The sequence below is a fragment of the Lynx canadensis genome, chromosome E3 (genome assembly GCF_007474595.2).
Source record: "Lynx canadensis isolate LIC74 chromosome E3, mLynCan4.pri.v2, whole genome shotgun sequence".
In the NCBI taxonomy this organism is placed as follows: Eukaryota; Metazoa; Chordata; class Mammalia; order Carnivora; family Felidae; genus Lynx; species Lynx canadensis.
In genome coordinates, this window is record NC_044318.1 from 16494630 (window position 1) to 16519143 (window position 24514).

The following is a 24514-nucleotide window of genomic DNA, read 5'->3' on the forward strand; positions in this document are numbered from 1 at the left end:
TATGATGGGTTTATTACAGGAAACGAGTACAGACAAAATAGAGGGGACAGGAATGGTGAGGGAAAGGATTCATTCAAATACGCGTATCAGACAACTTTTCTCAATATATCACATTGCCACAGCCTATTGGTCACAGTTTAGGGTCCTCTTCAAAGTTCAAGTTGTCCTGAAAGGCAAAGAGATTTTGGGTTATAGCAATGGGATCTTCTGTTCTCCTCTATGCATTTTGTCCTTGAAAATATACCTTGGATGAACACTTAATTGTGTGGCTGCATCTGTGTGTCTACCAGTAATGGAAGATGATTGTCTTCAGGTCTTAGATATAGATCCCTGAATGTACACTTTCTCATAGTCATCTTTTCCTCCTGTGTGAAGTAGGACCTGAATTCTAATAGGGAAAACACAGGGGTCTTTGCTGTATCTTTTGAAACAGGGATTGCCAATCTCTCAGCCTCAGGCATTATACTCTTAGTTTAATGGAATTGAATGAACATCTCTTGATGAGCTTCTGTGTGGAGATACCTTCATTTACACACTGAGGAGGGTGAGTGCCCACTCATCCCATTTATTTTACAAATTCCTTATGTGGTTGTCACCTCTTCATCATACTGATCTCAGAACCCAACACTATCCCTGTTTCTCAGATAACAAAGCTGAGGTTCTGAGATGGCCCCGCTGAGAGCTGGTATTAGGGATGAGACAGCAGGAACACAGGCAAAGCCTCAGGATATTGTGAGGGACGTTTCGGAGATGCAAACTGGCAGGCAGGGTGATGACAGCAGATGCAGGTGTGTGGTGACAGGAGTCCAGCAGGGGCGGCTTCTGGTCAACCCTGAATCCCCACTAAGAGTCTGACTCAGGCTGAAGGCCAAGGAAGCCACTCAACTGATCTACAACCTGTCTTCCCCTTTAGTCTCACTGAGACACACAAACTTAGGCATTTCCTAAGACCAAGTTTAATTTCCCAAATCTCCAGCACATTCTTTCATACGTGTCCAGACCTTTCAGAAACCCAAGGGAAACAACAAACTGTATTTAGATTATGAACTATGTGCACTGCGGTAACTTTGACATTTTGGAGATGATGACTGCATTGTACACTGTGCTTGCACCCACGAAGCAGTTCTTTGCAGATCTCATGCTGTCCTCAAGCTGTCCCAGTCTGTGGGCCCTGCCAGGAATGGCCTCCAACTCCATCCTACTGACCCCAACACCCTCCCCTCCACACCTCCTCAAACTCTGCTTACCTTCCACAACTTTCCTTCTATTCCTGTGTGATTCAAGTTTCCCCCATTCCTTCACTGGTGCTTCCATTATGGTGATCACAAGATCTGTGTCATATAACGCACGTGCCCCATTTCACACAGGACACCTGAGGCACCTAAATTTAGGGGTGCACCTCATCCTTCATAGAACCCACAACATTGTGTCTGTAAAAAACACACCAGTACCTCTGATACCTCTGCCTCTGTGTAAACATCCTCTTTCTTTTTGACAAGGGAAACCTATAGCTCACCTCATTACAGGGAATTGACACAGCCCATTGTATGTAAGTCCTGAGAAACTTGAGATATGGTACAGTGTCCTCAGCCAGGTTTGCAGGTGGGTTGCCAAGACTCAGAACCATCATTACATCATTCCCACCAAGTCGCTCATGAAGAAGATGCATGTGCTTTACCAGTCACTCATCCAGGTCAGGTCATCTTACCAAATGGAGTAGGTGGAGGAGCTGGTGGAGGAGGGGGAGGTGGCCCACAGCCCATGGCTGGTGATAAGGGGCGGTCCATGTGGTAGGGCCTGCAAGGCCATCCTGGGAAAGGACCAGGCCCTCTTGCATACATAATGGCCTGCAGACCAGAAACGAATGCTGTGTTCATAGGACAGAACAGAGCATCAACACCAGCAAAAAGTGGAAACCCAAAGAAGCAGTGCTCATCTCCGGCCAGCTTTCCCCCCACCAGGTTCCAAGAGGGCAGCATCAGCGCCAGGGAGCCTCTACCCATACTTTGGGTTCCACTTACAGCTTTTGGGGTGGGTAATGGATGCTATGGGGATAAACTAGTGTCCTCACATGACTGCAAATATAGAACAGCAAGGGCTCTTGTCCTAGTGGATATATGGTGTGAATGCCAAATTAACAAAATAGCATATTCCCAATAGGAAGGCATCTAAGTCCAGGATCACCCGCCACCTCTCATCCCCCTCCACCACAGAGGCTGCTTATTTGTATGTGAAGAACTTCAGAATGAGAAGGAATGACAATCCCAGGCTCCACACATGGAATCATAGCCCTCGTGGCTCAAAGCTCTGCCTCTAAGCCCCCGCCTGTGCCCAATCTGCTTCTCTCCTGACAATGGGGTCTTCTCCTCTCTAGAAGTGCTATCCATGGGCACAGAGACACATAGAGGGGTGGGGATCCTGAGGTCCTGAAAAACATCTGGATGCATATTCTTAGAGAAACATTCTACCTATACATGTCAGTTAAGCTTAGCTAATTTATTTTAATTCAGAAATACTTCTCAGTTTAAGTACAGTACAATTTGCAAGGTAATTGTGTCCTTTAGAAAAATGAGCTGAAATTCTAAATAACAGAATTAACACAAATGCACATTTGTTTCTGCTGTAAATGTCCATGTTTCACCTGTAAGAGTGACCCAGGACACAAGAGAACCTGCTCATGGGAACACAAATAAAGGACACAGTGGGGAAGTACAATGCAGGTAATTATGGATTTTCTCTTTTCCACCACTCATGTTCCAGTGCATGTTTTCTAGGACAAATATGTCACAAAAATAGTTCAGAGTATTTATACCCAGGGCACACCTGAAGGGATTGTGGACAGCACATTTACCAAAAAAAAAAAAAAAAAAAAAAAAAAAAGGCTGAAGGGTGATGGGTATGAAATTTAGTTTGTCTAAGACCACTCTAAATGACACATACAAAAATATAAGTTGGAGTGAAGGCAGTTTGCATTTTCAAACCATAGGATAACCTTAGATTTTGTGAACACGTTAATCCCCTAGACAGAAACAGGAAAGGAAGAAACAGCAAGAGCAATGATTCCACATTGAGGAGGTCCAGGAAAAATGAGGCATGCCAGGAGACTTCCAGGTGGAGTGTGGGGTCATCCTCCTTGGGTTATTTCCAGGAGCACACTGGAAAAGTCCTAAGGTCCTCACCTCTAAATACGTTTGGCTTCTAAACTTACTATAAGGAGTTGACAGGCAGAAAATAGAGAAGCCCATAGACACTTGGGTTAAGGTTGTGCGTTTGGAAAATAAGAAAAACGAGAAAAACATATCATACAACACACAAAACAGACACAGTGCCAGGAGAGAGCACTGAACACAAAAATGAGGGTTTCCCAGAAGAGTTACAACTGGAAATGGCCACACCGCTTACCTTGTCCTTCTTGGCCCTTTTGGTAGAGTCTGTGTTGTTCTCACTCACAGGAGCAACTTCTGGATCTGCAAAGGGCCCTAGAAGGGATGGAGGTTTATTGTGATTTGAGGAGATTGTGCAGAGATTAAAAAAACAAACCCTCCCCTCATTCCTCAAGCATCTTAAACTCTTTGGCCCAGTCAGATCCCAAGTCACATGCAGAGGGTAGCCCCACATGCTTCAGGTGATCCCAAGGCAAAGGGGAGAACCACCCCTTAAACCTTGATGAAGACCCATAAACGCCCTGGTTCAGGTGTTTTCATAACTCATCAAACAACTACGGATGGCTGGTGGCTCACCTGGACAGATGTACCTTAGGCTGAGCCTCATGCCTCCCATAGCCCAGCACATGGACTGTGTACAGCACACATCTGCTGAAGCCCTATGTCTGCTTTTGTGTATACAGCCCCATTCCATCTCCACAAGAGACACCTGTACCAACACAGGGTGTGGGAAATGACACAAAGATGATATGTCGATCAAGAGAAACTCAAGGAATGTGGTTATGGCGGCAAACGCTTTTCCCTCGCATTGCAATGGTCTGTGGTACCACCTCTGCACCTTGTCCAAGACTCAACAACAACAAAACTTAGATGAAGGTGCTTTGCAAGTCAACTCATACTGCTCAGATCATCTTACCACGCGGTGTAGGTAGAGAGGTCCGGGGTGGTCCCCAGGGCCACCAAGGTTCAGGAGGTGGACATGCCCTATAGCCCATGGGGGGACCTCTAGGGTAGGGTGTGCAGAATCTTCCAGTTAACAGAGGAGGCCCCATGGATCCACGCTGCCCTGCAGAACAGAAGTGACAGCTATGTGCATATAGCAGACAAGAGAACCAATACCAAAAGCAGCTGAAACCCAGAGAAGAATATGTCAGCACCTGCCAACTTCTCAGCCACCAGGATCCAAGGGAGTAGCATCAGTACCTGAAAACCCCATCTCTCCCACTGGGTACCGCCTACAGCTTAGGCACATAAATGCTGGAGGTTAAACTACGGTCACCACCTGTCCCTGCCCATGTCTTAGAATGTAGAACAAAATGATGCCATCTTAGAGGAATCAAAGAAGTAATTCCAATCTAATGAAGTAGCATATTCCAGACAGTCAGACATCTATGTCCAGGATCACCCTGCATCCCTCCACTACAGTGACTATAGAAGCTCTGGTTTTGGCATATTCCAAACACAAAAAAAATTGCGTGCAAATAAACACCTGATTCTCTGCACACGAAATCACAGCTACTACTGGGGAAAAGTTCTTCCTGCCGGCTCCTTATTTTGTCCCCTCTGCTTCCCTCCCCGCGAAAGGGGTCTTCCCTCTCTGGAATTGCTGTCAAAGGCCACAAGACCACCGGGGAGTTGGGGATGCCTGGAGTCTTGCAGGGGAACTGAGAAAGTGTTTGCTGTGAGGAACATATGACTTATCAATGACTACTAAGCCCACATGTGTTTACCTGAATTCATAAGGAATTCTGATTTTGAGCACAGTACAAGACACAGAGTAATATATACCCTATGGAAAAAAAGAGGTTGAAATTCCTGTAGCAGAATTAATGCAAAGGTGTTTTGATTTGGTATAAATTTCCATGGATGTGTCATAAGCGATGGTATCAGCTCTAACACTGATTGGAGACAAACAGAACCTGCTCATATGAACACAACTGAAGGACCTCATGTTCAGAATGTTTTTACCTAACATACATTTTAAAGGATTCCCAACAGTTCATTTACCAACAAAGACGTGAAGGTGGTGAAGGTGGTGAGTTATGACAATGACTTTGTGCATTCTAAGTTGTACAAGGCACACAATGTAAAGATAGAGGGAAGTCTTTCCGCATTTCCAATTAACAAATAGCTTTAACGTGTTAATCACATGACCAGAAAGAGGAAAATAACAACACTGATCCCACAGAGAGGCGGTATAGTAGTAGTCAACGAGCCTAGAGACTTTAGTATGGAGTGCAGTGTATCTTCCTGGTGTTATCTCCAGAACACATGAGAAAAGCCATAGGTCCCTCAACCTCTAAGTTCCTTTGGCTACTACCGTTCCAGAAAACGATGATAGGCTGCAAAGAGAGGAGCCTGTAGACTCTTGGGTTAAGGCTGTGCATTTGGAAAACAGAAACAGGCAGACATATCACACAACACACAAAACAGGGAGAAGGCCATAGAGCCTGCTGTACTGCAAAAGAGGGTTTCTCAACAGACTTACAACTGAAAATGGCCCCAGCGTTTACCTTGTCCTTTTCTGCATTTTTGGTAGAGTGTTTGTCATGACTTATGGGAGCGACACCAGCTTCTGGATCGGCTAAAGGCTCTAGAAGGGATGGAGGTTTATTCCGGTTTTAATAGGCTGTGCAGAATTCAAACAAACACCACATTTTGTGACATCTTAAACTTTTCCCCACACTTCAGACCATGAGGAGAGGCAGAGAGTAACCCACAAGCCTTAGGTGACCCCAAAGGTAAGGGGAGATCCATCCTATCTTGTTAATGAAGAAACCATAGGGCCCTGGTTCATGTTCTTCATAATTAGTCAAATAACTTGCAACAGGTCAGTTCAAATAGAAATCTGGAAAGCATCACCAAAATAGCCATTTCTCAATGTACATTAGGGGTAATAACTCACCATCTCATTACAGACAAGAATAAAAATGAGAGTACTGATTGGGATAACATCAAAAAACCCTCCACAGAAGAGCATGGGTGTGTTTCTTCTGGCTCCAGGCGAATTGTTCAATCTTCCAGCTTATCTATAAGCTGCCTTCCACATGTGAGCAGGTATTATGTAACTATTTCTGAATAGAAATATACTTGACTGATATTATACTAATGAGAAAAGTAAAACTGTGGGAATTTAGCACTGAAGCTTCAGACTTGCACTGATAGCATCAGGGGACTAAGCTATATGGAACCTGAACTTAGGAATGTAAGAATAGGGTTCAGAAAAAATAAGACAAAAATAAAGGAACATTAAAAATAGTAAATAAATGACCTTCTCCCCCCCCAAAACTAAAATAAAATTGAGTCAAGGTAGGAAGAAGGATAAGGCCTAGGTGCCATGTGACATGATGGCATGTCACCTCTCCAGACTCATCTCTTTAGTTAGGGGATGCTGGAGGAGGTGGGAGGGTCCGCAGTTAGGGGAGGGGCATAAGCTCCACAAGTCACAGGGACAAGTGCCCCACTGCCTGGGGCACCCTCCTATCACCCCTTCAGACAACCTGATGTCCTTGGTGCTTGTGATTCTTTCCAGGCCCCAGGAACAGGCTACAGCGCAGAAATTAGGTTGCTGCACATCACCATGCGCTCCTTACCTCTCCTTGGAGGGTTCTGGGTCTGTGGTCTTCCAGGCATTGGTTTCTGCCTCATGTATCCCTCAAGCAGCCTCTTTCCTTCCATCATGTCCAGTCTTGGATACAGAAAAAGAATGGACTTCCATAAGAGTTGCAACAGCACGTCCTCTACAAGACACTAAACAGCACAGCTGTCATCCCTCGACACACCATTAAAAACACATGTCAAGATCACCCACCTGTGTTTCAAGTGGGCCGCCTCCCTCCTCTCCTCCGCCATCGCCCTCTCCCAGATCTGAGTCTTGATCTGGGGGAGAAAAACACATCCACCTTCAGTCATGCCAGACTGTGCACCAAAGAGACAGAGGAGGAAAAAAAGAAAACACTTACCCAGTTGTGCTGAGCAGTCTTCTCATAAACTGCGATCTGAAAAAGCCAACAACGAAAAGCCCGTGTTTAGGGATTCCAAGGGCCACTACACTCACCAGCATGAGGTGCTAAGGGTTTAATACGTCAGGCAGAACTCAAGTTACCTGGTGTCTGAAGGTGAGCTCTGCCCGTTGCAGCTGTTCTCGTCTTTGTTCAATTTGTTGCCTGTGAGTTACAATTGCGTTCGTCAAATAAGGCCTAATAGTGCGCAGGATTTTAAATCATCTGCCCATGTTCCCATCAACTTCATATCTGTCTCCTAATACAACTTATCCTTACACAGGAAACACTTTTCACATAATTATAAATGTACAGTAGGACCAAAGTGATTGTTCCATCCTTTCCTTACTCATTATTCCCTGCCTACAGAGTTCAGAGTTTGTTGAATTCCTTCCCATGTTCAATCTTTCATCATATGACAAGTGCCTTTCATCATAAAGCTCTATTCTCCTTTAACTTTGTACTCACCATGTTTCCCAGGGTTGCAACGACCAAGGCCATCAAATGGCACTACCATGTTGATGGGTATGATTTCATCCTATAACGAACTGCTTTCCTATAGATTATGTCATTTGACACCACCCCTCAGGAATATTGGCATGGATGAAGTTTCCACATGGTCAGGCCAGCACTGGAGATGTGGAAATGTTTAGTAACTTAATTGCTTTATTCTTTCTAATAGGTATCTTTTTCTATCTGTTAATTCCCTATAGATATGTCCTCTGAATTTGTGTTTGTATACTACGTTAATGGAGTCCACCCATTGTACCAAGGTTCAAACTAAGAAATGAACAGGGTTTCATGAGCCTCTGCTAATTAGTATCTGAACTCACTTGTACTTGTGTATTTCCTCTGTAGCTATTTTCAGATTTTCTTCTGCAGTTGCCATCTGATTCTTCACTGCAGCTAGTTCACAGTTCATCGTATCCAGCTTTCTAGGATGAGAAAGATATATACATAGTCCAGGAGCCAAGGTCCAGAAATTCTGCCTTTTAACTTCCCAGCTCTCTTGAAGGCCTAGATTCAAATATCCCTACACTGTCCTCCCATAGATGCACAGACTGACAACACAATCAGAGAAATGAAGACCCCATTTAAGGTTAAAGAAAAATCAACCTCTGTCTGCTGCCAAGTCACCTGCAATCAGAGCGGTCTTTCGAGGTCTCTGCTTCTACTCCTTCATCATAAAGTCATCAAATAACATTGCACTTTGTGCCTTCCTAGAGTTGGTCTTTTGTTCGAGATGGTGAAGGCTCATTTCGGTTCAACGTGAAAAACTATGCCTGACCAGCTATACCCATTAGGATGAAGCAGGGGATCATCATTGCCTTATACCTCCATGGGGCAATGCACTGAGTCTCAGTCCAAAAGTTGTACCCGGACACAGACACTCAGTATGAAAGATAGCCCTCCAGGACATGGTTTCACCAGCATTGCAAATCACTCCCACACAGGAGTTACAGGAGTGTAACCCCTGCCTCTTCCTTCAAAGATCCTGGTGGAGGAAAAGGCCAATCTTAGAGTGGCAATATCTACTGAAATATAACATGATGTGAACTGTCCCACAGTCAGGCTGTTATCTCCAGGAAATAGATTTCAGATGGAAAACTATCAACTTCATGGAGTCAATCCAGTCTTTAACAAGACGGAGTTTGTTGATAGTGAAGGCAGCAAAAGGCAATGCTTCAAAAGTCTGGTTTGCTGTGTTGCCCTCAGACTACTTAGTTCATGGTGTTGCTTTAAAGGGTTTCAACTTGGCACTGGATACACTCAAGAATCACATGCAAAACTGAAAGACTCTTAGAAACTGAGCAAAAGCACTAGACAGACAAAGGCACATGCATTTCCTTCTGGCCTCTCAGGCAGTCCTTCAGCAAATGCTTTCTGGTCTGTGGCTGTAATGTAGTGGCTCTGTTGTAAGGGGGTAAAGACAGAGAGGTGGTCAGAGCTTACAAAGTAACAAAAACAAGATGTAAGTGAGACAGAGAAGCCCCCACCCCACGTGTGGGAAGGACTAACACAAAGCTGAGTCTCAGGGAAGAGAAGGAAGAGTTTACTTTTCAATGTGAATGAGGGACCTGATCTCCTCCAGAGAACAAAAGAAAATACTGGACAAAAGAGGAAACATGTGAGTGGTGCACCAAATTTGTAATGAACCCATGAGACACACTTCATGCAAATCTCACTTGCAGACTGGATGAAGGGATCCAGTACTGATGGCATCCCAAACCACTGTCCATTGTTTCTACAGCAAGATAATTCCATTTTTCCCATAGATATTTTTGACCCCAGTCTGGTGCTGAACAAAGATGACCTAATTCCCGGCTGATAGGACAATGTGATGGGATTGAAACCTATAGGACAATGCAAATGGATCCAGAGGGAATCCAGGTATCAATGTGATTAATGCCTTCCCTCGTCCACCCTATGTACATGACACAACAACGTGTGGCAAGCACTAAGGACAGAAAGGAAAATGCAGGTTACAGAAAGCAAGGTAGGAAGGGCAGGCACAATTGTACTGAATGCATTTGGCAAAAAGACTCTGGATCCAATTCTAAAAGAAACACATTTACCTATACTGGCCACCACATGCCTTCATACAACAGTACTTGGGCCTCTTATCACATGAACATCTTACTTTTCTATAGCCACTTTTCTTTCTTCATAGAATTCTTCAAGGATGCCTGCTTTCTCCTTCAACTGTCTGACTTTGGCTTCCTTGGCTGCTTTCGCAGACCTCAATGCATTACACTTATCCTCCAGGGCCTTTTTACTTTCTGTCAAGAAATGAATTTTATTTTTGTGTGTGCACATGACATGAGACTTGGTTTTGGGGTGACAGGAAAAGGGCAAGTACCACGAAGGCAGGAAGCTATTCCTTCCCTTCCCAAAACAAATTCATTGCCACCATATGGGCATTTCTCCCCAACAGACAACATACCTTCCAGTTCACAGTTATTGGACGTCACGGCTCTCAGTTCTGGATCCTCAAATTGACCGTTCGCATCTTGTGACTTTAAGACAGATATGAAAAAAGACATTCAAGAAATACTAACCGCATAACAATGTGAGTGTACCTAACACAGCAGACTATGCATGGCAACAAAGAGAGATCCCAAAGCATAAATATAACAATGAGAAGGCAAAGAACATGGAATACAGTTCAAGTCAAAGAGCTCACAAATGGCTTTCTTAGGGGAATATTCACACTGAACATTGTTCAGCATTAAGGGAGGAGGGCAGTACACGATTTGGCTATTGCCCTTCATCTCTCAACTGTCTTGGGGGACTTTCTCCATATGTTGGGAGGGCAGGGCTGAATGAGGTGGTAATTACCCAGCTATGAAAATAAAAGACACTTGCTAGTCCTTGAAATAGCAAAACTCCTCAGGGTGGTCCTAAGTGAAATTCCAGGTCCTTGTGAGGATGGAGGTTTGGCTCCCAGGGGCCCACTCTCTACTGTGGTAAACAGCAAAAGAATATGCTGTGCTCACCTCACCCAATGAACAAAAAGCCTCCAAAGCCAAGTTACAGTAAAACTCAGCAGCCAACTCATTACTTCCGATTTCTTGACATTCCTCTCTCTCTCTGATTGCAAGGTAGCAAGTGCACTTTGAAGGGTGTCATTTAAATTTTAAGTAAAGTGCTCAACTTTTTTTGATGTGCTCCTTCAACAAAACATGTTGAATGAGTAATAATAATTCATTATTTTACTTGTGTTTTTAGAATGCAATCCAGGCAAAGAAGGGATTCTTACTTTCTTTTTTTTATTTTTATTTTTTAACGTTTATTCATCTTTGAGAGACAGAAAGAGACAGAACATGAGCAGGGAAGGGGCAGAGAGAGGGAGACACAGAGAGAGAGAGAGAAGTAGGCTCAAGGCTCCGAGCTGTCAGCACAGAGCCCGACACAGGGCTCAAACTCACGAACTGTGAGATCATGACCTGAGCCAAAGTCGGATTCTCAACTGACTGAGCCACCCGGGCACCCCATGGGATTCTTACTTTCAATTTAAGAGCTTCAGCGGAGTGAATGTTACTTCTTCTCTCAGCTTCTTGAAGACGTATCTTTGATTCACTGATCTATATATAAAACATATGAAAAAGGAATCAGAATTCAAAAATAGCATCATGGTAGATAAACCTATCTCTAATGTGTGATTCCTTTCACAAACAAAGAGGTAGTTCCTTACATTTGTGAAGCTTGTCTTGAATTGGGAGTGTTTCTACAACACATGAACTAGGTCAGTAGGATGAACTACCAGAGGTGAAATAACTGAAATAAATCACAAAAAAAAATATTTGAAAGGGCAATGCTACCTTCTGTTCCCAAATGGATATTGCTTCAGCCAGTTCTCTGTTTTCTTTCTTCACTGTGTTGATCTTTTCAGTTATTTGCTGTAAATTAACTAAAAAGAGATAAAACAATTTCTAAGGTTGTTACCAAACTGGTGACATGGAATAATCCCACTGTATTAGCAGCAGAGACACATTATCTGACACGTGGGTGTAACTAACTTTTTTGCTTTCTTATTGTGCCTGAAGAAAGCAAGTTTTAGTAGCATTTTAAACCCAAGGAACTTATTTCACTGAGATCACTATACGTGTAAGCTCTAGAACACTGACTCCTCTAACAAGCACAAAGTGGAAACTTCTCTTCTATTTGCCCAGTGTGAGAGCTCTCATGCCCTGAGTTCGCTCTTCTCACCGCGACCACTGCTGCATTCACAGTGATGAGCACCAGCCTTTGAGGGCTTACTAAGTGTCAGGCAGCCACCCTGGCTCTCAACACACAGTGCCACAGAATCACCACAGTCTATAGGGCCCATGCAGAATACATTACCCCCATTTGCATCACGTTCACTTCTCATTCTCCCCTGGCACGAATGGCTCCCTCCACCTCAGACTCAAAACCATGGTTTAAACCTCTCTTGTGACACACACCCTGCCTGGCAATATCTGGCTTCTTCTCTAAGCTTAGGCCACTTGATAGACTCAAAGAGGGTTTTCTCATCTTCACATTTCACCAAGAGTCATGTCATGGCAAAGTACTCACTCCAAACCTCGGGCTCATATCACCACTTGTTTCCTAACCATTTCTATGCAGAATTACACTCATCCTGTTCTCCTTCCTCCTATGATGTTTTCCTCCCCTGGTCTCTTAAGAGATGCCAAATCCCTCCACATTGTCACTTAGCCCCCAAACAGGGAAGAGAAAGATTTTCAAGAGTTAACAAGTCAATTAGACATCAGAAGTCACCATATTTATTCCTAGTTAAAAAATTAAAACCCACATCAAACACCAGTACTGAAAAAAACTTACAAAGAATACTAAAACCTTAAATCTTACCTTGATATACTTGAGGCTCTATCTGAGAGAGGAAGAAACAAAATAAGTTTGAGGTCAAACATATTATTAGTAAAAACGTATTCTTTCTGATAAAATATTAAATGCAAACCAACGAATTACAATGATCATTTTGTTCAGCATAATGAATTCATAATATTAAATACAAGCAAAAATTACAATTTCATATTTAGTTCATGATTCTTTATAAACCATTTCTGATAAAAGCATAAAGATTCATGGCTTATTTTCACTAAAAGATAGATTTACATTCTATTCCATAAACATCAACGTATTCAATTTTGTCAGTGCATAATGCAGACACTTTTAAAAATATATAAATAAAATATTTGTCTGATTTTTTTCTCTTGTAGTCAAACCCAATATCCACACTGAAATCCAGAACCTAGGATCATTTGAAAGTCCAAAAGAAAGAAAGAGAGACAGAGAAAGGGAGAGAGAAATAAAGAAAGAGACCCACAGAGAGCGGGGGGAGAGAGATGGCGGGGAGGGAAGGGAAGGGAAGCGAAGGAGGAAGGAAGGGAAGAGGAAAGAAAAGGAAAACCTTTGTAGTAAGATATGTCTCTTTCATTCTCTAGAAAGCTTTCTGAAATCGTAGATTTGGCTGCTCTCTGAATCAATAAACAATTACCACATGTCAGGTGCTATGATTTTCCTAGATCACTAAAAACAGAGGGTCTTCCAAAAAAAAAAGTCATCAAATGAGAAAGAGAGTGGAACATGACTAGAGAAGAAGCACAGGCAACAAAGGAAAAGATGGCTAACATTTCAAAAAAAAAAAAAAAAAAAAAGGAAAAAGTGTTCCCCGTAAGAAGGTATAAGAAAAACAAAAGGAACTTCACTCGTGTAGAGGCAGTGGTCTGACGCAAGGGTTAAAAGCTTCCATACCTCCTTCTGGAAACGTGAACAAAAGAGAGATCACAGGTATTAGGGAGTAATGGTTGTCTGGGCAAAATTAGAAGTAATAATTTAAAGCCTGACTGCACAAGTATTTTTGTTTTCTAGGAGCCCTAAAAGAATGTCAACCATGGAAAACCATCCTGTGATGGTCTTGTGTCCACTGAAAAGTAACAACCACAAGAGAATGACTGTGGGACTAAAGGATGCTTCCCCACTCCCAGCCCCTCACTCTTTGGAAAAGTGCCTCTATAAGCCTGGCACACTACCCCTTTAGGGAGCGATATGCCTCTTTCTTGTTGGCTCCATTGTATACGAGCCATCTTTAATAAACTACCTGCTTTGTTTCCCTTGAGTTCACTGTTCATTCCTAAGACACTGAGACTCAAGAACCTGGTCATGGGGATCCAATAACACCCAGACCCGAGTCATCCCCTGGTGAATTATAGCTCAGTAAAATCTAGGCCAGACTCTACTTTAACAAAAGGTAAAGACACATTTTCCTGACTCCTAGAATGCATATCCCTACTCAAAAGTTTTAAATGGGGCTGAAGCTAGCCCCAACATCTTGCCAGGATATTGGAATATCAATGTGTTATCAAAAAGCAAGTCATAATAATGTTGTTATAGGAAAGTGTATCTATGGAGGGCAAATAGAAAACCATGGATAGTCCTTTAACATCACATGTTTCCTTTCCTAAGCAGGGGAAATGGAAAGAGAGATGAACTTACAAATACATAATATTTATATTTTCTATGAGGGGAAAGATTTCTAAATTGGCAGGAAAAGAGGAAAAACAGCCATTTAGACATAAACTCATGGTATTCTGTTCTTCCTTAGAAGGCCTGCCCTCAAGAGAAACTATTTCTCCAAAACCTAATGGGGGTTTTCCTAAACACAAGCAATGCAGATGAAGGGAAATACTCAACTACAGTGCTCTTCCTCCTTCCTGTCTCACAGGGGAGTAAACTCAGCCTAAAACCTAGCCAGGTAAAGACAAAACTTCACACTCAAGGCCTATTCACCTCAGTTTCTTTAAACAAGGATGTGACTCCCAGCTCTCAAAAACACTTACAAGGTACCCTAAAAGGAAAAGCCACATATTTTGAACACAGAATGCAAGCATTAGACTCATATTTCCTAAGGCAGAGATGTTGGGATAATCAGGCTGGGAAATTAAAACTGCTCTGATTAATAGGAGAATAACTCTAATGGGAAAAGTGGTCAGTATGCAAGAAGAGGTGGTGAGTGTGAGCACAGAGATGATAACTCTAGGATCCAAGAGATTTTGGTTCTAGAAATCAAAAACACCATAACAGAAATAAGAAATGCCTTTGTGGATATATTAACACACACAACATAGCTGAGGAAAGACTCAACAAGCAGAAGGAAATATCGAGTAGAAACATCTGAAACAGAAACACAAAGAAAATAATTAAAAATACAACACAGAACATCCAAGACCAGTGGGACAATTACAAAAGGTGTAACATACACACAATGGGAATACCTGGCGAAGAAGTGAAAAGAAGACACATTTGAAGTGAACATGACCATGAGAATTTTCCAAAATTAATGATAGTCGCAAACCACAGATCCAGGAAACTAAAAGAATTCCAAACAGGATAAATACCCACCCCCCCCCCAAAAAAAAACCCCACCACAACAACTACAACAAAAAACTACCCCTAGACATATACTATTCAATCAACAGAAAACTGAAAACAAACAATTTGGAAGAAGGTAAGGGGAAGTGTTGAGGGCTGGAGTTACAGGGAGAAGGGAGAAATAACACCGTACCCAAGAGGAACCAGGAAAAAAAAATACTCAGAATTCAGAAGCCATGCAATCAAGAAGAATGAAATGTTTATAGTGTTAAAAGAAAAGAACCCATCACCGAGAATTCTGTGGCCACTGAAATTATCTTTCAAAACATTCTACAAAGTAAGGAAAATTATCGGAGATACTGAGGTCAATAATAAAGGCTTAATTCTCCAGGGAAACATAATCCTTAATGTGCATGCATTAACAACAGAGTGTCAAAATACATGAGGCAAAAACTAACACAACTGCTAGGAGAAACAGACATACACATTATTATGGCTGAAAGAATTCAATACCCTCTATCAGTCATTGACAGGTTGAGCACACAGACATTCAAATTTAAGAACACAGTTGGACTGAACTGCATCATCAATCACCTGGATGGCATTACCATCTGTAGAACACTTCAACAATAGACAAATACACATTCTTCTCAAACTCACATAGAGCATTCACTGACATGGACCATATTCAGGGTCAGAAAATACATCTTAACTTAAAGTCAACAAAATCATAGACAATATGTTCTCAGAACACAAATGCAAGCTAGACATCAATAACAGAAAGACAGGTGGAAAACTACAAAAAATACTAGAGATATTCTAATAGAAGATAGAGAATAGAGATAGAATAGAGATATTGTAAAAGAAGTGGGTTAAAGAAGACAATTCACAGAATTTTAAAAATATTTCCATCTACATGATAATGAACATTGGAATTATTACAATTTGTGGCTGCAATGAACTCAGTGCTTAAAGGGAAATTTGAAGGACTGAATGCATACAAAAGGTCTAGTTAAAAATTTGTGCTTACCAAAAAAAAAAATTCTGCTTACTTATGATTACAAGCCTATCTATAAGGTACTTTAGTATACTCACAGCAAGGACAACTCTCCAGAGGTAAACCAGACATGCACAAATTGCAAGGGTGGCAGTAATAATGGTAAGCTTCCACAGAATCCCAAATACATGAGAGCCAAAAGGGAAATGGCCAGCCAAAATATGGACAAGCTGAAATAATATTTGAGACAATGAGGAATAGCAAAGACATTTATAATCTCTGTTACAAAGAATCATCTTTATAAACCTTCAACCAGCCTCCAGGAGGATATAAGCACATCTCTCAAATGCCTCCTCATGAAGGACAGGGCGGACACAAGGCTTACAAAGGAGCAGGGGCAAACTTGTGGGAGTGATGACTGTGTTTACTTACTATGGCGATGGCTTCATTGCTTCTTATCTATATCACATACCAACAAACTGTAATCTTTACAAAGGTCTTGTTATTATACATAAGTTATACCACACTGCAGCTGTTGGGAAAATCTAATAGGCCATCTTAGAAATTCTATAGTGCTGACAAACACACTGGAACAATTTTTAAATAGTTAGCAGAACTTAAGAATTTATCACCTAACTTAAATTTGAAAAAAAAAAAAACAAAATAAAAAAAATAAATGCAAACTTTTAGTAGACAAGAAGTAAATGACTTCTGTTGTACATTCATGAAGTACCTGGATAAAATACTTTGGAACATTTCCAAAAATACACCAAAGTTTATAGAAGGATGGGAGGAAGTAACAATGAAAATGTGCTAGAGGTTCAAATGAGATTGTTATAGAGCCAGATGTTTACAGATATGGATATGACTGAGAGAGATGGGAAGCTGTTATTATAATAGTATGGGATTATTCCAGCAAAAATAAATTCTACATTACTGTTTAGTTTCTAAAAACACGGAGGTTTTCTTTTTTCTAATGTTTATTTTTGAAAGAGAAAAAGAGTGGGGGAGGAACAGAGAGAGAGGGAGGCAGAGAATCCAAAGCAGTCTCCACGGTGTTAGCACACAGACTGATGCTGGGCTCAAACTCACAAACTATGAGATCATGACCTGAGCCAGAATCAAGAGTTAGATGCTTAACTGACTGAGCTTTCCAGATGCCTCATGAGATTTTACTTTCAAGGTTTACTTTGAATCTGAATCACAGCTCAGGTTGTCAGATTTCTGAAGTAAATAAAGATTTACATAATCAGGTGATCTTGTCTATTTTGATGAAATCTATGAGATTTTAAGTTATTTGAACGCACATCTCCAAATAGCCAATACAATAAAGTCAAGTTCCTATTTCATAGTGTTGAACCTAAATCAATCAATAGCTACTATGAAAATTACTTTCTAAAAGAATACAAAAGTCCTGAATACGGTCACCAAAACAACAGGACACATATCATTTTACTAAAACTACACTTACCAGTATTTTAGGAGAAAATACACTCACAATGCAATTCATACTAATTCACATACCAAACTTTAATTTTGTGCCAATAAATCTCTCTAGAAAGCAGCCTCCAAAATGTGTACCATTTGTATCTTCAGCTCTCAGAACTGAGGTCACTAAATTGTGTGCTGGTGGGAAATGTACACTGTCTTTGAGTGGCCACTGTCTAAAAGAAAGCAGGAGCTGTCCGCTCAATGATTGATCATGGGGATCAAATGCACCAAAGACAGAGGCCATCTTGACACCGATGGTAAACATTCTAAGTCCTGGGCACTCTTGATACCTCTGGCAGCTATATGGAAGCTGATATCAGTAGTTAATCTTAACTAGATTAGATCCAATGGGGTCAATAACGCCAGGTTCTCACAGACGATGGCCATGACTAGGTGGAGGTGGGAAATGCAAGACAAGTTAGTTTATGGACGAATTCAGAGATGAGGGAGGGAGAGAGAGCTGAACTGATCTGTGAGATGCATTCTAGGTAGAGGGGGGAATTTCCAAGAAACAGAACCAAGAAATTTCCTCCTTCATAGACTCAAAAGAAATAGAATAGATTCTGTTTTTGACTGGAGGTATTCATGTAGGAGGATTCTGCCTCAATTTAGGTTGTTCCTGACTTGGGACTTTGTAGATCCCTCTCTAAGAATCTGGTGCATGCTAATCTAAAGAAATCTACTTCTCTCTATGGGTGTTCCCTGTCTCTCTGTCTCAGGCTCCTGGGAGTACAGGTTTTTCTTTTTAATGATAGAATGAAACGTTCACACTGGGAACCAGGTATTTCTTTATAGTTGGACAATCGTAAGGACATTCGAGACCTTTTTGGGTTTGAGTAAATCGACCCTCTGCACATATTTGGCTAAAGAAAGGACAAGAATTCATTCACTTCCTGATCACATCACTCATAGTGATTTTCCTATTATAAATGTCCAAGCAGGGTGAGGCCACTTCATTGATGTTGAGCTTCTAATCAACCTGTTTGGACACACAATTCTTGGCAGCAGCCCCCAAGACCAGAGGGAGAGGGCTGATTCACAAGATCCTAAAAGCGAACAAACCAGAAAGCACAGAGCACAAAGGACATTTCACTTTTTAACTCTCTAGTACCAACACCAATGCTTCAGATACCACTGTTCCCAGGGCTACCAAACTTCACAAATATGAACAATGCGCTGATAGGAAAACAAACTACATATGAGATGGACTGTAAACTTACAAAGCTTGGAGCAGGATCTTGACAGGACTTCCAGGAGCCAGTCTAATACTATGAAATACTGTTAATACTATTAAATAGCGCCTATTAAATGTTTCTGACATTTTTAGAAACAGTTTTAATGAGGTATAATTCAAACATCATACAGGCCCCTTATTTAAGACAAAGATCTCAGTGGCTTTTAGTATCTTCACAAGTCCTTCTTTCTTGACACTATGAAGCTCAGGTTTCCGTCCTGTCAATGCTACTCTTTTTGTACCAAGCGGCCCAGACAGGATCCACAGCTTGATGTGGACAGTTGTGGCCAGAACAAGCTGGTCGAGAAACCTTGGCCCTGAGGTCCTCGGTTTTCAGAAAGAACCGAGTTCTCATCAAGGATTCAATGGAAAAGCTGTTTTTTAACCACAGTCTGGATAAATAAATAAATAAGGAAGAAACCACTGATGTAGGATGTGTACTCACATTCGTGTTTGGGTAACCGGGATACCCAAGTAAGAGGATACAGAAAAACAGCTTCTGAACCATTATGTCCTAGTCCTTTCAGGGGGAGCTGGGGCGCCGGAGAGGAGGTGCAGATGGAGGTGGAGAGGAGGTGGGGGTGGGAGGGGAAGGGAGGGGGTGGGAAAGGGGGCGGAGTGGTAACTGAGGTTGGGGTGGGATTTAAATAGGGGTGGGATTGGGGAGGGGGGTGTGTCAGGAGTAGAAGGGAGTCAGGGACAGTACCAGGAATGATCAAGTACAAGAGGGGAGGGAAGAGCGTTAGAAAGGTTAGTAGGTCAACAGATCAGTAAATCACTAGGTGAGAAGGACACAAGTAGCCGGTTAAGTAAACTGTCAGGAAAAGATGGAGCGGAGAAAGATCCCTCTCCGTCCAGGTCTTCACCTGTTTGAGCGTTGTCATAGCAATCCGGGTGCTGTATACCCTCTCTCCACCAATCAGAGGCCTGAGCCCCTGATAGATCACAATGGACACCCCGCGTGACCGCATTTTTCAAAAGCCCCTGCCCATTATGTACGTTTTCGGGGACATGTGTGTCCATATGGGAGTGTCTATGTATATCTGGGTTTTGTATGTGTGTATACTAGTTACGCATGTGAATTTGCTGCCCCTTTGGGTCTTCCTGATTGTATCTGTGCGTGTGCGTGTGTGCGTGGGTGCGTGGGTGCGTGGGTGGGTGTGTGTGTGTTTTCTTCAGCGTGTCATTGGCCATGTCTGCAGTGTGGGTCTGTGTGTGGGTCTGTCCGTATGCCTCATACCTGAGTTCCCAGGTGAGGCTGGTGTGATTCTGTGCTTGTGGTGTCTTGTTTATTTCCTTGTGAGTGTGGGTGTCTATGAACCTCAGAAATGAGCTGCCACAGAGGGGCCTCCCCAGAGGTGACCCCCAGAGATGGGTGGATATGAGACAATCTATCTCTTCAATAGATACTGTTGGGAAACCTGTATATCCATGTGCAAAAGAATGAAAGTGAACCCTTCCCTTACACTATACACAAAAATCTACTTAAAATGGCTTAAAGACTTAAATGTAATACTGAAACCATCACACTTCTAGAAAAAATGAAAGGGGAAATTTGGCACCAAAAGCATAAGCAACAAAAGCAAAAATGAACAATTGGGACCACATGAAACTAAAAAGCACAGGAAAGGAAAGGGAAGGAAACCATCAACAAAATAAAAAAGCAACCTACAGAATGCAAGAATATATTTGCAGATCATATCCAAGAAAGGGTTAATATCCAAACTATATAAGGAGCTCATATGAATAGTTAATCTTAAAAATAAAACTGCCAGTTATGTTACCAGTTTAAAAAAAATTGGCTTATTCAGCAATCGCAGAGAACTGCCACTCGGGACAAATAAGCTATAGCAAGTCTGGAGAACAAAGGACAGGAACACTTTTATAGACAAAGGGAGAAGTCAGGAGGGCTATGGTATATTAAAAGTCATTGGAGTAAACTAGGAGATCCAAGTAGAGTGGCTTTTCATTGCTTAAGTTGTGACAGTCTCTCATTGGCTGGGCTGTCATCAGGGAAGAAGAAAGACCTTTCTTTCTCTTGCTGGGGTAGTAAAGCAGTAGCTGAAGTAGTATCAGTTTACAAGGTATGTCTCCTTCTGGTGGGTCTGCAATAAATGATACATAGTAGAGCCTCTGAGCTTCCCCCTTCTGGCCCCCTGACTCCATTTTATTTTATTTTTTCTCTAAGTTTTTATTTTCTTTCCATTCGTTTCCAGTATACAATATAGTAATTCAACACTTCCATTTTAAATAAAGTTTCCTTTTATAATTTTCACAAACTCAATAACAAAGAAACCATATAACATGGTTAAAAAGTGGGCAAGGACACGAATAGACATTTTTCCAAAGAAGAGTACAAAAGGCCAACAGCTATATGAAAAGATGCTCACCATCACTAATTATCAGGGAAATGCAAACCAAAACCACAATGAGCTATTACTTCACACCTGTTTATTAGGATGGTTATTCTCCAAAAGTCAAGAGATAACAAATGTGGGCAAGGATGTGGAGGAAAATCGAACCCTTGAGCTCTATTGGCGGGAATATAAATTGGTACAGCCATTATGGAAAACAGTTTGGAGGTTTTAAAAAAAATTAAAAATAGAAATATCATATGATTCACCAATCCCACTTCTGGATATATATCACTATCTCAATGAGACATCTGTACTCCCATGTTCACTGCAATATTATTCAGTCGCCAAGATATGGAAACAACTTAAGAAAATGGCTTATACATTTAGTGGAATATTATCCAGCCATAAAAAAGGAAGAAATTCTACCATTTGTGACAACATGAGTGAACCTGGAGGATGCTATGCTGAGTGAAATAAGTCAGACACAAAAAGGCAGATATTGTATGATCTCTCTCACATGTGAAACTTCATTTGAAAAAAAAGTTAAACTTGTAGAGACAGAGTTGAAGGGTCTCAGAGGCTGGGGATAGGCAGAAGGGGAAGATATTGATCAAAATGTACAAACTTTCCACTATAAGACGCACAAGTTCTAGAGACCTAGTGTATAGCACCGAGACTGTAGTTAATAATACCATATTGTATACTTGAAATTTACTAAGAGAACAGATCTCAAGTGTTCTAACAATACCAGAGAAAAGTAGGTATGGTGGTGGATATGTTAGCTACTTTGATTGTGGTTATCATTGCACAATGTATGCATATATCAGCACATCACATTGTACGTCTTCTTAAATACAGAAGGTTTTTATTCATGAAAAATAAATAAATAAAAACCAAAATAAAGAGATAAATAAATAAAATTCCAATGTGTGGAAATAACTTCGTATAATGCCTGAAGCATAGTGACAGCCAGCAGAGATACAAGAGGACCTAGGACGTAGGTATGTAAATGTTGTTTCAATATGCCTGGAACAAAAAGGTGAGGAGAGAATACAGGCTTATTTTAAGAGATGAAGCTGGAGAAATAACAAAGCCTGTTTCTCCAGGACCTTGCAAACCAGTTAAGAACTTTGTGCTTTTTCCTGAAAGTACTGAGAAGCCATTAAAGAATGTTAAGCAGTCACTGACTGATTGCTGAGCTTTCATTTTTAAAAGATCACTCTGATCGGAGGTGGAGAATGAATTGACGTGAAATGGAAGTGGGAGGTAGTAAAAGCAAACAGGCCAATTTTAAGGCTGTGCATGAGATGATGGTGGCCTATGTTAGTTGCATGAGAATGGAAATAGTGGGAAGATTCAGCAATTGTTTCCAGACACAGGCCTGAGAGGTCTTGATGATTCGATACTGGGCTTGGGGGACAGGGAGAGGTCTAATGGATCAGATGTTACAACGGGATTGAGAAGGTCAAGAACAGCTTTCATTGAGCTATGACAAGGTGACCTTGGTGGGAATGATACAAATGAGAGGTGAAGGCCAGAACTCAGATGACCATATGTTGAGGAGAGGGTGGGAAGTGAAGAGTGGAGTCAAGATTATTGACTTGATATCAACTATACTGTTTGTTGCCACCTAACATCCATTCCCACTTTCTTTCTCATAGTGAGATAATTCCTGATTTTTAGTTGGCTACACGATTTTGTAGAACAAGACTATAAATTACCATGAAATTTTAACTTATGGTCAACAGAATGCAAATGGAAGTGATGTGTGCTATGGGCAATGGCATTAAGAGAAAGTGTATGCTCTCCCCTCCCCATTTTCCTTCCCTGCTGGCTGCCAACAGAGCGGATGTGCTTAGTCATTTTTGACCTTGTAGGTAAGGAACGACAGAGCAACAATACTGGATCCTGGGTACTTGACACCATAGGGTAATCATTCCAGTGTTGAACTTATACCTAGACTGTTACATGAAAGAGAAATACATATTTTGTTGAAGCCACAGTTATTTACAGCCCCTGTTAGAGCAGCCCAAACTATATCCAAACTTTTACAGAATTTGGTACCAGAAGTGAGTGGCTGATAGTTTAGAACCCAAAATAAGTGGATATGTTTGGTGGGCAGGCATTAGGTGGAGATGAACAGATATTAAAGCCTGAAAGTATGGTGACTCTTCTTATGTTGTGACAAAACACTAAGCTATTGTCTACAGTCATTCTCATGGCAGATCGCATGCCATCAAAACCTGAAACTCAAGGAGAAATTAATAGAAACATTTGGAATATTGGTGTGTGTTGGATACATTTTGCCACTTTCACCAGCAACTTGCCACAAATAGATCTCAGGATAGGGTCAGCCAGCCTGCCAGCGTCTATGCAAGGGAATACAGCTCTTCTAAGGGAGCTCTTTCTGCCTGTAGGCAACAATCCAGTTGGGTGGAGAGTAGAGTGACTGGTGCCTCCAAGGACTGAAAGAGGCAAAAACTTCTGCACCCCAAACTGAAGCAATTATAAGTGGCTTTCAACAGATAGCCTGAGCAGGACAGGACACCCAAGCCTTTCTCAGTCATGTCCCCAATACGACTGACTTAGAGCAAATTGGGTAAGTCATCTTTTCAGAAGACCCAGTCCACTTCAAATGTTGAGCACTCTTGGGAGATTCTTTCTGAGAATCAGGACTGGCATTAGTTGAAACTCATTGGTACTGTCATGCCAGTCATTGAAACATTAAAATATTTCCTTATCAGTTGAGGCATACTCACTGACCCCAATATCCCAGACATCCTGGCCTTTCTTCAAGATCTACCCACTCAAGGGTGGTGTCTAACAAATAGGAGCCTCTTGTATCCAATGTTCATGCTGATTAATATCAAATATTTTGGATATCATCATGCCTAGAATGGACTCAGGGGACCTTACCCCACACTCAGGGAGGTCAACACCAATGGAGAAGAAGACAAATGGAGCTTTGAAAGGATGACTCATCTCTCCCAGAAGGTGGCCAGCATCCTCTCTGACACATGGGCCCTCAGCCATGGGGACCAACTGCTGGTATTCCTGCCCCCAGCACCAGAGACTTACTGTAGCTGGCTGGCCTGTATGCAATTGGGTAAGACATGGGAGAGAGACTCCTGGGTCAGAGGCTCCTATGGGATTCCACTCTCAATCATTCACTGAATGGAGAGATGGTAAAAGGATGTCCATCCTATGTCCAAATTCTTCCTATAGTTTGGGGGTCTATAAACAGGCCTAAGTTTGACTCTCAGCTCCACCAGCTACCACCTTTGTAATATAATCCCTCTCTGAGCTTCAGTTTCCTTGTTTGTGAAATGGGCACAGTAATAGTTTCAGACTTACAGTGTTTTTGTGAAAATGAAAAGCAAATAATCCATAGAAAG

The 24514-nt window shown here is 41.7% G+C and overlaps 1 protein-coding gene across 1 annotated transcript; it reads right to left on the reverse strand.

Annotated features, from left to right (window-relative positions):
* LOC115504171 (transport and Golgi organization protein 1 homolog) lies at positions 1-24152 on the reverse strand. Its single transcript, XM_032591672.1, has 14 exons — positions 24036-24152; positions 16136-16267; positions 12518-12539; positions 11488-11576; positions 11173-11250; positions 10110-10182; positions 9807-9945; positions 7999-8100; positions 7270-7330; positions 7127-7162; positions 6976-7043; positions 6758-6852; positions 3403-3479; positions 1-166 (listed from the first exon to the last, which is right to left on the reverse strand). The coding sequence occupies exons 1-14, from the start codon at positions 24150-24152 to the stop codon at positions 131-133; spliced, it is 1125 nt and encodes a 374-aa protein (XP_032447563.1). The 3' UTR covers positions 1-130.
* Between the last annotated feature and the right edge of the window lie 362 nt (positions 24153-24514).